Genomic DNA, 14,911 nt, shown 5'->3' on the forward strand with positions numbered 1-14,911 from the left:
CGCATGCTTCAGGACTTCTCTCTCCACATATTATATGCTAATGGTTGAGCAATATCAAACTTTTTGCAGAATTTTGTCAAATAACCGACTCAATGGGCCTATTCCAGCTTCTTTGTGTGATGGACAATCAAAAGAATTGCTTGAGTTGAGGTTTGTGCTGTAGTCTAACATCCCAAATCTTCCCACAATTCCTTCTACCTAATACTAATATCTTATGAACTTTATGTTCTGCAAAGAGTGGACAACAATCCCGATATATGTCTCTGTCATAGTACATGTCAAATTGGCAGCGAAGGAAGGAAGCTTGCTACAGTCACCATTGTGCTGATCACTGTCATCCTGGCGCTGATTATACTGCTGCTCCTATCATTGCTTTTATTCTTCTTCTTGAGGAGAAAAAAATCTACAACAAAATTATGTAAGTGGTTTTAAGCAAGTAATAGCTTATAAACATACAATTTTGTTTTATAATGTCCTTTTCTTCTTCAGCAAAAAGGCAATGTTAGAAGTGAGATAGAACTCTTCTTAGCTGTATAATATCAGGACATGTCTTCTCTGATATCATAGAGAAAAGTAACTTCTTTTATTGCTGAAAACTTCAACTTTGTCGTGCGCATGCTTCAGGACTTCTTTCTCCACATATTATATGCTAATGTTTGAGCAATATAAAACTTTTTGCAGAATTTTGTCAAATAACCGACTCAATGGGCCTATTCCAGCTTCTTTATGTGATGGACAATCAAAAGGATTGCTTGAGTTGAGGTTTGTGCTGTAGTCTAATATCCCAAATCTTCCCACAATTCCTTCTACCTAAGACTAATACTAATATCTTATGAACTTTATGTTCTGCTAAGAGTGGACAACAATCCGGATATATGCCTATGTCATAGTACATGTCAAATTGGCAGCAAAGGAAGGAAGCTTGCTACATTCACCATTGTGCTGATCGCTGCCGTCCCAGCGCTGATTATACTGCTGCTCCTATCATTGCTTTTATTCTTCTTGAGGAGAAGAAAATCTACAACAAAATTATGTAAGTGGTTTTAAGCAAGCAATAGCTTATAAACATACAATTTTGTTGTATAATGTCCTTCTCTTCTTCAACGAAAGGCAATGTTAGAAGTGAGATAGAACTCTTACCTATATAATATCAGGACATGTCTTCTCTGATATCATAGAGAAAAGTAACTTCTTTTAATGCTGAAATGATTTCTTTTCTCTTTTATATAGGGTAACAAAAGTGAGACTCTCGTAAAGCAAGGATTTCTAGCTTGGTTACTGTATCTGTCATAGATGTTAGCATCCAAACAACATCTATATCTAAATATTTTTATGGTTTAGTTGGAGCGAACAGCTAAAACAGATGTAAGCTTACGGTTGATACCACACACTACTTCAAGGGAAGTTTCTATTCCATAAGACCATTCATTATGATGAACATTCCCAACTCTGATTTGGGGTGTAATTATGCTGATCTTTTTCAATTCTAGTCTTGTCTAAATTCTGCCTGAGATTAAAATTTTGATAAAGCTAAGTTCTTTATCAAATAGATCAAGATTAAATGAGTCAATTTTTAAGCCATGTGTAATACAAACTTATAAACAACTAGTGGGTTGATAAATAATAATTTATTATCTACCATTCTACCAAAGCTTGACAAACCTTGTATATAAGTGTGATTGCCTAAAATTAAGTTAGTTAATTTTTTGCTAACTTTTTCACCTTTGTATTTGTAAAGTATGTTTTAGGCTCATCAATGTTCTTTACGCTCATTATTATAGAGTCTGTTTTAGAATTATCTACACAACTTTTCTAAATTACATGATCCTGGACATATTTAACATACAGTCAATGGAAAGTGATCATTGGTAGGTATATGAGTTATTATGAATCATAGCTCATGAAATTTCTCTCTGGAGATTACAAGTGACTTGTGGATGCATGTTTTGGAATTCTGTACTAGCAACTTCACATTCATTACAATGAGAAGCAGTGTTAACAACACTCTTTTTGTTTCTTTTAATGAAATAATAGCACCGCCAATTCAAGACGCGCTTGCTATACCCGAAACCCATAGATATTTACATATGATGAATCGAAGGCCATCACCAACAATTTTGATCTTGTACTTGGAAAGGGGGGGGTTTGGGAATGTTTACTTACCATGGTCGATTGCATGATGGCACTGAAGCTGCAGTAAAACTTTTGCACTCACATCGGATGGTCAAAGGGACATCATCTGAGGAGTTTCAAGCCGAGGTATGCAATCTATATGAATGCATTTTGGTGGACTAGCATTTTAATGAACAAATAGGTTATGGATGAAATTAAGTATATATCTTCCTCTTTGGGTTGCAGGCTCTTCTCTTATCGAGGGTCCATCACAGGAACTTAGTGTCTTTGATCGGGTACTGTAGAGACAGCAATCAACTTGGACTTGTTTATGAATATGCTGCTCGTGGAAGTCTTAGAGATCATCTTTCACGTAAAAAAGATGTTGAATAGTATTTTATGATCTGAGCTACTGCATGCTTGGAGAAGATTGAATCCAGTTTTAAGCTGCTTTACCCGAAAATGTTGTATCTTTGGACAGTATATTTCTCATTCTCTACCTAGAATTTCTCTCTCTTTCCTTTGTCATACATTATCATTGGTTTGAATAAATGCAATTGATAAGATATTATCATGTTAGTTTTTTTTTTTTTTTTTCTAGCAAAAACCGTACCCTGATCATTATTTGTAACACCCTTAATTAGTCCCACATCGAAAGTGGGCAATATTAAGATTGATTTATAAGGGTCTGATGAGTGTACTACTATCAACTTCAGCTTAACCATTTTGGTTAGTGGTTTAGACTAAACGAAGTTGATAGGTTAGTTAGCCCATCAGGCATGGCGAGGGGGTTCGAATAGAAAAGGGTTATCTAATTGTAACACCCCAGATTAGTCTCACATCGAAAGTGGGCAGGTGGGCTGGTTTAGACCAAACAAAATTGATATGCTAGTTAGTCCATCAGGCTCGGGTCATGACATTATTTGTCAAGATTCTGGAGCTTAGTGTAACTGACTTATCCAATACGATATTTTAGATTCTTAACTGCACCTTTTTTTCTATAGATAAAATGTTCTTGACTGTATCTGAGACCTATTCAGAATATTTAGTGCCTAGTCAGCTTCATCTAGTCCTCACAGAACTCTGCAACATAATATTCTTGAGTTAATTTTACGTTATGGTGAACTTATGGAGTTAATTTTACAGATAAAACTGGAAATAGTCAAACATTGAGTTGGGAGAGAACGAATTCGGATAGCAGTGGAAACCGCACAAGGTGATCTTACAATTGGTATTGCTTTTTATATATCTTTTCAAATTTTCACTTTCTATTCCACTGAACAATATCTGAACAGGTCTGGAGTATCTACACAAGGGATGTGTGCCACCTATAATCCATAGAGATGTGAAGACTAACAATATCATCTTAGCACATGACTTTGAGGCAAAGGTAGCAGATTTTGAGCTGTCAAAGCCTTTCCTGACCGATGCCCAGACTCACGTATCTACTGATGTTGTGGCTGGCACTCCAGGATACATGGATCCCGAGTATGTTTTCTACTTCACAGAAGTTTGCCAGATAATATTTGCAGTGTGAATTGCTCAGGATTTCCTTGATTGCCCCTCTACTGACAAGTCGGTTTAATTTGTTTTATAGAGAACTTAAGAACTACTTTGGCAACTAAATGAAAAAGAGAATGATGGAGAATCACAATGAGAAGAAACATAAAAAAATGTTCTTTTTCCAAATGTGATGCAGATTTCTTTCTTAGCTAACTTGCCAATAGGAGAATCACGAACAATTGTTGCACCTTTCTGTGATGGTTATTTTTGCCCCTTTTACATCTACAAAATAGGAATAATGTTAAATTAATGTATGAGTGAAGTCAAAACAATATTCAATCTTCTTAGTTTTCTTCTCCAAAAGTATCATAGTAGTAACCAAGTACTACATTGATACATTTCTTTTTTCAAGTACTTCGCTTCCTTCCAGCTGACTGAAAAAAGTGATGTATATTAGTTGTTCTGGAACTGGTTACAGGCCTATCAGCTGTGTTGGAGCAACCAAAAAGGTGTCACTTAGTCGAATGGATACGATCTGTTAGGATCGAATCGATACTAAGTGGGGTTGAATTACGTCGATTCGAAAAAAAAAAAAAATTATTTCAATGAAATTGTATCAGAAATGATATCTAAAGTGTATTTGACTTTGAGCAAATGTGATAAGCAATTAAAACATAAAACAATAGTAACGAAGAGCGAAAGAGTATACATCAATTGTCATTGGCTTCCACTATTTATTTTCTTTCAATGGATGAAGACCAACTATCCTCTTACAACTTTTTTCTCATTTTTATAGGTTTACGAGATAATCTTTATAATTCTCTTACCCTTCTTTCAAATTTAATTTAAAACATAAAGCTAGAGAAAGGGAACTCTTAAGGAATTATAACAGCATTTTTACACAATTTTGTTCTCAGTTTTTGTATTAATTGAGCAGGGATGAGTGAGATATTTATAAGCTCCAAATGGATTCAAATTTTAAGTAAAAAATAGTCTCATCCCAAGTCTTCAGGGTACTGGCAGTACAACCGCCAATACTATCTAACACTAGGTGGTACCACCGTCCAGTCTAGCGATACAACCACCTAACATCATGAGAGATTAGATCTTGGAGACTGAGCCTCTAGTGGTTCCACTACCTAGTCTAGCAATATCATTGCCTGACCCAACTTTTGGGTCATTGAATGAGCCCAACTTAGTCCTAGATCAGGTTCAATGGGCCCTTAATTAAGTTGGTATAGTTTCATTACAAACCAACTTAATTATACCATAAACTATTTCAATCAAGATATAATTAATTACAAAGCATGAATATGGCATGTCATTGGTTTATCTAGCGTTTCGTCTGACCCTTCGCCGCATCGTCCTCTCGTTCAACGTATTACCCAATTAACATATTGACCTCCACAACAGATATTGATTTCTATAAGCTTCATACTTCTTCTAATGTAATATTACCAATTAACATATTGACCTCCACAACAGATGCATAAGCAATAGCATCTCCCCAAAATTCTTTAGGAATTCTTCTTTTCTTCAATATGCATCGGACTATATTATGTATAGTCTTATTTTTTCTTTCTAAGATACCATTTTGTTGAAGCATGCATGATATGGTGAATTGATGTAAAATTCTATTATTTCTATAAAAACTTTTAAATTTCTTTAATATTCGTCATCTTTATTTATTTTTAAACATTTAATGTTACAACCACTTTGACTTTCAACCAAATTCTTAAATTCTTTGAATTTGCTTAAATTTTTTTTTTCCACATGTAAACCTAAGTTTTGCCACTATTATCATCAGTAAAAGTAAAAAAAATACATATTTCCTATAAGTGATACTAGATTAATAGAGCCACAAAGTGCACTAGATCAAATCGATGTCATGCTCTTTTTATTATTCTTAATTTGAAAGTATTTCTTTCTTGCTTGTCGATGACATATACTTCACGTAACTTTGATGGGCTATCAATTTCATGGTATTATTGTCACCATATTGTACTTGAAGTTTCAAAGTCTCAAATTTAAGTAAGTATATCTAAGATACCATAATGTACAAATGGTTTCAATATCAGTTTTAAAATCATTTGACCAATCAAATATGCATAAATGTAAAGGAAACATTTTGTTCTTCATCATTTTCAAATGTGAGTAGTTGCCCAAAGCTCATAATATTATTTTTTATATTAGGAACATAATAAACATTTGAAACATGTATTTTTTTATCATTATTAAATCTAAGAAAAATTTTACCTTTGTCTCTTACTGGTCTTTGAGATAGATCACCAAATGTAATGTTCATGGAATTACTTGTATCCATTTTTGAAAATAGTCCTTTGATATCACACAAGTGATTTGAAGCTCCTGTATCTAGATACTAGGTAACCTAAACTGATCTTCCTTCAAATTATTACAAGTTATTAACAAAACTTGATTTTGGTTCTTTTCTTTCTCAACAAAACTTGATACTATGTCATAAATTAATCTTTCTTCAAATTATTATTATAAGTCATTAGGAGTATGTCCATACCTTTTGTAAACATAGTATTGAATTTCAGACCTTTTAGAATTTTTACTACGTCCACGGCCTCGGCCACATCCTCAACCATAACCTTAGCCTTTTTTGCTAAATTTTTTTCTATCACCTTCATTGTTTTGAGATTTTTAATTGGTCTAATTTCTATAACTTCTTCCTCTTTATCCTCAACCATAACCTTTTTCTCTTTGAGATTTTAATTTACATTTATTTTCGAGAGTAAACGTTTATAGTGTTTACTATATATATTTTTCTTCTCCTCTTTTTGTAAGTCTTTGTTTATAAACTTGAAGAAAACCTATTAGTTGTTCTAAGTCTTTAAACTCTTTAATCACTATAAAAATAAAATCAAACTTTGGATATAGAGATTTTAGTACTTTATTTCTATTACTCTTTCATCACGTATATGTTCACCATTTTGTCTCATTTAATAAACAATAGAAATGACTTTTGAGAAGTAATTATAAATAGATTCAGAAATATCTTATTATAATTTTACAAAATCAACTAGTAAAACTTATAGACGAAGCTATTTTACTTGATCCACACCACCAAATACTTTTGAAGCATTTACTAGAGTGATGACTTCAAACATTATATCATCAAACCCTTAGAAGATTGTGACCAAAGTCATTTTCTCTTTTCTTCTATCTTTTAAGTTATTTTCTTATTTCTATATTGATTGTTCATTCTATTGAACTTGATTCAACAAATTCATATTCTACAAACTCTCATACATCTTGAGAGTTTAGAAGAACATTCATTTAGATTTACCATATTGATAAAATAAAGAGTGAAATTATAGAAACAAGGAAAACACATCTCAATTAGTATTATATGGTGTCTATTTATATATGATGAATGAGAGGATTTCCTCAACGGAGCAGCGAGATTTTCTCGTGCAGTTGAGAAAATCTCATCTGCTATGCAGTTGAGAAAATATCTTTGTTATCACATATGTCATAATTTTCTTTTGTTAATCAAAAGATTTAGAGTTGAGTGATGCTTGAAGAAGATGTCATAACTTAACCTAAGCTCTAATATCAAATGTTGAACTTGATAATAAAAAGAGATATGACTATCACACAATGGAAGAGTAAGATGATGGCTGTCACACAATCGAAAAGTAGGACAAGGCAAAATACTCTATCTTTCACTCAACTCTTTACAATTTTAAAACTTTATATTTCATGACCCAAGGTTTATATAGTCCCATAGATACATTATATTAATTATATTTAAAATAAATCATTCTTTTCTAAAAACCTCTAACCAATAGTTTTTGGTTTGTTCTTAGATATTTAATTTATTTTTTCCTTTGATACAAATTGAATTTCTTTATGATAAGTTAATAAGTTTAATTCCAAAACCTCCCTCTCCATGTTAAAAACCCCCACTTGCAATCAGAAGAACAGGAAGAAGGTGGAGGTGTATGGCCGGTCAAATCACAAAGCCAACATTCATGGTTTATAAAGCAGCAACTGATGAGGAAAGGGTTGCACGCAAAATTCTCCGATTCCATGGACTACTTTTGATCTCCACTTCTGCACGACGAAGACTTGACCTGTCAGCCCAATCGACAACGGAATCAACTCCAATAAATGCCAACTTCTTCCACACAGCATGCAAGTCATCTTCTTCATTTCACCAGTAGACATGGAAGACTTGTAAAGTTCTCGAGTCTTGCCCACTCACCTAAGTGGTTGGTTACCCGATCGAGTTGAGTAGCTATCCCAACTAACCTTCTTTGGTATATCTTGCCGTATGAAGCACGCGCGTCCATGATATTATTTGACGTCTTTCCTAGACAAAAAAGTTCTACCAAGAGGATGCTTCTAAACGAGGGGGAATACAGTACTCTTTTAGCCTCTAGAAAACATATTACGCTGCAGATGAGGCACTTTCTATCTTAAAATTATCATTATGACAATCCAAGCTTCAACCAACGCATGCAAGTTTTGTTAAGATTGTACACTAAATTATGCTTGATGTGCTGCTTAAGATTTGAGAGAGCCAATATTCACTTGAAAGAAGAAGAGAAAATGACAGATGTTATTCGCAAGTCAAATTGTAGTTTGTTTGGCACATCCTTATGTTCATAAAAATTAATTTTTCTATTTAGAACTCTAATCTAAATTCTAATTTACCGCAAGTCAAAGTCTTCTTGGCCAGCGACGTGTAGAAAAAGAATCCATGGAATGCAGCTTACGGATGTGAGGCTTCTCACCACTCATCTTATCTGCATCAATCAAATTTAAAGAAATGATGTTCGGTTGGCAGCCCATAGATTCAGCCCATAGTGGGCTTGGGCAGCCCACACCCCCTCTTAATTTAACCCTAATTAACATTAGAAGATGTATGGTGGTTGCATTTTGGAGGCAGAAAAAGGCATTCACGAGATTCCAAAAAAAAGGAGAAAAACAAGACAGAAAAGGAAGAGAAAAAAAGGGAAGAAGACAAGGACAACGCAGAGAGACTGTTCTCAATCATCTAGCAGTGTTCTCCTCTAAGGTTAGATCAAATCTACAATAGACTCTTGCTGTGATTACTTGGGGAGGTTTTAGATATTGTGGGCAGTGACGTGATCCTTGTATCTTAGTTATTCTCTTGTGATTGTTACTAGGGTTTAGGGCAAGATATTGAGATTTGTATATTCATTATTCTCATAGTGGATTATCTCTAGTTTGCCCCATGGTTTTTACCCTTCACATTTAAGGGGTTTTCCACAATAGTTATTCTCTTGTGATTGTTACTAGGGTTTAGGGCAAGAGATTGAGATTTGTATATTCATTATTCTCATAGTGGATTATCTCTAGTTTGCCCCATGGTTTTTACCTTTCACATTTAAGGGGTTTTCCACATATATCTTGGTGTTCTGTTTGATTATGCTTCCATTTAATTCCGCTGCGTATTATGATCTTCTAATATTTGTTTGTATACAAAGGTTATTCCGCTTTATATCTCCGACCCTACTTTTTTTTGTTTTGTTTTCGCTCATCTGTCAAACAGTGCTTATCCCATTGATTGAGACCGATGTATTAATCATGACGACTTTCATCCTTATGTATCTATAATTTTAACCCTACGATGATGGAACAAAAACTTGGCCCTTACTCTTACGTCAGATTATGTAATGTTGAAAGTGACGATAGAGAAAAATAAGGAAGCGAGTTCAAAATTCAAAATTATGTATTTAATATAAAAACTTTAATCTATTTTAATTCATCTCTCATCTCAAATTTTATACCTAAAGTATTACTTTACACGAGCTCTTATTTTATAAAGGGTAAACTTAAGGTTTTAGTTTTAATTATATCTTGGATAGATTTCATAAATCAAAATTCTATCTAACCATAAAGTTTAATTTATTATTCCAACCACACATAGCAAGCTGGATAATGGGTACCACACATAGCATGCACCTCCACCTTCATCCTGTTCTTCTGACTGTGGCGGCTTGGAGTAGGTAGTTCGGTAGGGAGGGAGATCAAACTGCGCGCCATGGGTTTCCCTTTACGATTCTTATCATCATTGTCGTTGTGCCTCTTGGCCCTCCTCCTCCACCGGGCCACGGTGACAAGTGGGTGTTTCAGCATGGAGAGGGAGGCACTGTTGGACTTCAAAGCCGGCATCCACGACACCCATAATCGGCTATCTTCTTGGGTAGGCCAAGACTGCTGCGCATGGGCGGGGGTCATCCGTCGCCCCACCACTGGCCACGTCGTCAAGCTGGACCTCCGAAACACAAATTTTACAGATGATTGGGCATTACGCGGTGAGAGGATGATGAACTCGTCATTACTTGCTTTATCTCATCTGAAGCACTTGGATCTTAGCTTCAATAATTTCAGCGGGATCCGCATGCCGGAATTCATCGGCTCCTTCAAGAAACTGAGATACCTCAATCTATCTTCTACATATTTCATGGGAGGAACACCTGCTCGGCTGGGGAACCTTTCGAGCCTCTACGTTCTTGATCTAAGCGATGCTTTAGATTTTGCATACCATGTTGACAACCTCGACTGGCTCTCCCATCTTACCTCCCTGAAGAACCTGGACTTGAGCTGGTTGAAGCTAACCGGTGCCCCAGATTGGTTCTCATCCGTGAACATGCTGCCATCCCTCCAAGTGTTAAGTATGTCTTATGTTGGTCTCGATACCATCCCAGCTTCTGTTGTCCATGTCAACTTCACCTCCTCTCTTACCGTCCTTGATCTCTCCTATAATCATTTCGACTCCACCTTACCCAAATGGTTGGGGAATATTACTAGTCTTACCCATCTTGATCTTCAGAATTCTGGGTTCCATGGCGTTATTCCTGATGCAATTGGAGACTTGGGCTCTCTTACTTTTCTTGATCTAGGAGTCAATCAACTCGAGGGTACCGTACCGAGATCCATGGTTGATCTCCGTAGACTGAAAGAATTACATATGCAAGGCAACCAATTGACAGGAAATTTGAGCGATTTGCTAGAGCAAATGACGAATCTCATCATTTTGGATCTCCGATCTAATTTATTCAACGGTTCCATGCCTTCCTCCGTTGGTAAGTTCTCTAATCTCACCGAATTGAATCTCGCTGGAAATTCTGTTGGAGGTGTCCTTTCAGAAGTTCATTTTGAGAATCTTACAAGATTGCAAGTGTTGGACTTGCGTGACAACTCCATCACCATATCCATTGGACAGAGTTGGGTCCCCCCTTTCCAACTCAGATATGTAGATTTAACCAAATGTCAGTTGGGACCTCAATTTCCAGAATGGTTGCAGTTTCAAACACAGATCGAAGAATTATATTTGGCAGACTGTAAAATTGCAGGGACAATGCCCGCTTGGTTTGGGAATATTTCATCTTCTACCATCACATATTTAGACCTTTCCAACAACCAAATAGGAGGCAAGCTGCCATCTTCTTTGAAGTTCACCAAGTTGGAAACATTATCTTTGCGTTCTAACAGATTTGATGGGGGTTTATCTTCATCAATCTGCCAATGGACAGATCTTAAATTTCTTGACCTTTCGAACAACAAATTATTTGGTGAGATACCAAAAGGAATTGGAGACACTCAATAACTTAAATTTATCAAGAAATCATTTACAAGGAAAAATCCCTTTGGAGATAGGAGGAATGAAATCATTAAAATCCCTTGATCTATCGATAAATGATTTTTCCAGTGGCATTCCTGAGAGTTTATCAGCTTTATATTCCTTAAGATATTTGAATTTATCATATAATAATCTTTCAGGAATGATACCAGGTCATCTACTCAAAACCTTTATTGATCCATCCATCTACATGGGCAATGCTGACTTATGTGGATCACCAATTTTCAAAAGTTGTTTTATACAAGAGTACAAAAAGGAGATTTCCGAGTGGTTATGGTTTTATATCAGCATAGTACTAGGATATGTGATGGGATTTTGGACCTTTTGTGGTATTCTCTTCCTCAAAGACGCATGGAGGCATGCTTATTTCCATATGATTGATGATATGTATGATTGGGTTTGGGTGCAATGGCATTTAATCTTTTGATGATTGTTTAGACTTTAATTCTAAAATTTCTAATATGGATGATCCAAGACTTTATGGTAGATGGAGAGAAGGTACATAGTTACTCTATTTTTTATTTATATAGTATTTTGGATTTATAGATGCTGGCTGTGATTAATGAAAAAAAGAATTTGTGTTGTTGATATAAGAAAAGATGAGCTGCTATATTTATGGTGTTTGAAGACTGGTATTTCTATGTAATGTGGTTACTTACGGTCTTCTTCTATTTGAGGCTTTCATTATAATAACATCATGCAAGAGTTGCTAATAGTTTTAAAGTAGAGAAATATTAGAAAAGGAAGATAGCATACAACCAAGTCTTCCATATGAAGATATAGTTTAAAAATATGTTATATTTATATTGAATTTAAAGGAATAAAAACATTGTATTCGAAATGCTAGAGAAGATATTATAATTTGACTAGTGTGTGGATTGGACACGAGGAAGAGAGGGGTGGCTTTGGCGGAGGAAGAAAAGGGAAAAAAAAAAAGAGGTGTGAGATTTAATAAGGATGTCGTTTTTATATCAAGAGAATAAGTTTAAAATTTGGAAGATTATATATATATGTATGATTTTGAATTCCTATTCATCTCCTACCAATCAGAGAGTAAATAGGACTATAGATTAATTAATCTAAAATCATTGAATATGTTGTGATCTTAGAGAAAAAAAATGGTGATAAGAAAGAAAATATCATCATTATTTATTGGATTGGTTTATATTATTTGACTGATTTAAAAAAAGAAGAAGGTTGTTGATGACTATATCAATTATAAGAGTCTACAATTGAGGTAAGTATCCAATGATTTTGTCTAACATGTTTTCAAATTTAATAATGTATATTTGTTAATAATGAAGTAATGTGATATGTATATGTGAAATTGGTTTTGAAAATAAGCTTGTCGATATTATATTTGTTTAAAATATTTTTATTATTATATTTTTGAATGTTATATTGTTGGACATATTTCAAATGATACGTAAGGAGTTATGCATTGGAAAGATATGTCAATATGTTATTTTAAATGATGGTTAATTTTTCAATTAGTTGATTTTAATTTGGATCTTGCCAATTGGGGTTATATATTGCTCATAAGTTGAATATGTTTTTGATATAGGGATAAATGTCTTACCTATACGTTGAATATGTTTTTGATTCGGGATATAATATGGTTATAGCTTAGTTATTCTTAGTTATACAAAGGAATGAAAGCTTAGTTATATTTATAGTGATTCATAATTAGTGAATGATAATCTTTGCATTAAAATGAAATATATCCACTTATGTTTTTGTTATACAAATGTCTTCAAAGATTATGTTATCTTATGTGCTTGTTATGCTAAAAGTGATGATTTGGAAAACATGTTTGCTCTTTATTTAAGAATAAAAGAGGGTTTAACATTTATGTATAGTTTTCTAAAATACATTTATGCTTAGTTTTGCTAGTATATGAGTTTTGGTGTTTACTAAATTGTGGTTGCTCATATCCTTGTTGTTCAAATTTTTCAGATGCCTGCTAGTAGATTGAATTTGCTTATGCATCGAGGTAATAAATTAAATCATTTATGGTTCAAACTCTTGAGACTTGTGATGTAATAATTCATTAGTGGGATGTTTTTGATGAACTTTATTTATGTTTAAGAGCTCAATATGCTGCTGCTGTTATATATGGACATTATGGATGTTTCCGTTCTGTATTGCGTAAAGTGCATAGATTTGGATTTAATAGGTCTATGTAATTGGAGGTGATGGAACTCAAAAAAGGAACCGCTGCAATATTTGAAGTAGTTAGAAAATAGAAGTTCTTTAACAATGTTTTTGTTGGTATTTGTTCATTGTTAGTTTCTCTTCCTTGAATTAGTTGGGATTCAAAATACTTTAGATAATGACATAGCGATACTCATCTTTCTTAATCGTTTTAGAATTATTATCTGATAGTTCAGATTTTTTAATAAACCTATTATTGATCCAAGTTATCAATCCACTTTATATCAAGTCTTTCTAGTCAAAATAAATATTAAGATACTATATATATATATATATATATATATATATATATATATATATATATATATATATATATATATATATATATATATATATATATATATATATATTCTTCACATCTTGTTCTCTCTCTTAAAATCTAAAAATATATATAATATTTATAAAAGAAATAAACTCTTTCAATATGACTCCAATTTAGTGGTAAGAGGATGACATCTCAATCCAAATTATCCATCTCCTCTATATCAAATCTTTCCGGTAAAACAAATATTGAAAGACTCTACCAAAAAAATAAAGTCATGTCAAACTCTATTTGACTCCAAACCTCTCTACATTATATCAAAGTCATGAATTGGTTGGCAGCAGTGATTCTGGTGAATGGTCAACCAGGTACTTTTGCTTGTCACCATGGATCTTCTCTGGTCATTGCGTTCTCATGATGACTCCATTTGAATTGCAATCTATTGATGATGACCACAGATTTACAATTATATTTGATTCTTTTATTCTGTATTCCTTCTCTTTTCTTCCGTTCTTTCTTCTTATACTCAGTCTCCTACGCTGCTGCTCCTCATTTTGTTTTCTCTCCCAATTTTCTCCTTTTTTTTTTTTCTCTCTCAACAATATATTACTTTTTTTTTTCATCGCTAGAAAAGACTATTAGACTAAATCAAACCCAATTAAGATCCAAGTTTAATTATCTATAGAAGCGAAATTACAATGAACAATACCGTAATTATGGTTCTTTAATTACACAAGTTAGACACGAAGAACAAGCAGCTAAATGAACCTAGCAGAATGTTATAATTTGATTACACTAATTTGCTATAGACTCCAGTAAAGCAACAAAAAGATAAGCGGACCAACACTTCATAAATAATCACATATATATGATACAAATAAGTGATCAGAAATAGGAGATCCCAGGAGATAATTACCACAATTTGGGAGAGGACAGCAAACTCGATGAGGACATTGATTAACATTGTCGTGTGTGGCGATGGAGGAGTCTTAAGGAACACAACTAGCATAATCTCTCTTTATTATGCCTTTCAAAAGTGGTTGATAGAGTCTCTATCATCTCATATCTCTGTATTAATAATATTAACTTTTTATAATAAATTGGATTAATATATTTACTTTCACCTTCGTTAGTTAACTTGATACCATATTCCACAGGTATATTGTAGAGTGACAATC

The 14,911-nt window shown here is 33.7% G+C and overlaps 1 protein-coding gene and 1 long non-coding RNA gene across 2 annotated transcripts; both read left to right on the forward strand.

The window, feature by feature from the left end:
* The first annotated feature begins 69 nt into the window (after window positions 1-69).
* LOC135671267 (uncharacterized) lies at window positions 70-3,895 on the forward strand. Its single transcript, XR_010512683.1, has 6 exons — window positions 70-150; window positions 237-1,033; window positions 2,035-2,259; window positions 2,359-2,592; window positions 3,259-3,328; window positions 3,408-3,895. It is a non-coding gene; the product is annotated as an uncharacterized LOC135671267 (long non-coding RNA).
* A 5,671-nt stretch (window positions 3,896-9,566) lies between these two features.
* On the forward strand, window positions 9,567-13,397 carry LOC135671255 (receptor-like protein EIX2). The gene has a single exon (XM_065179277.1). The coding sequence runs from the start codon at window positions 9,656-9,658 to the stop codon at window positions 11,222-11,224; it is 1,569 nt and encodes a 522-aa protein (XP_065035349.1). The 5' UTR covers window positions 9,567-9,655; the 3' UTR covers window positions 11,225-13,397.
* The last annotated feature ends 1,514 nt before the right edge of the window (window positions 13,398-14,911 follow it).

The sequence above is a fragment of the Musa acuminata genome, unplaced genomic scaffold, assembly GCF_036884655.1.
Source record: "Musa acuminata AAA Group cultivar baxijiao unplaced genomic scaffold, Cavendish_Baxijiao_AAA HiC_scaffold_1138, whole genome shotgun sequence".
NCBI classification, from domain to species: Eukaryota; Viridiplantae; Streptophyta; class Magnoliopsida; order Zingiberales; family Musaceae; genus Musa; species Musa acuminata.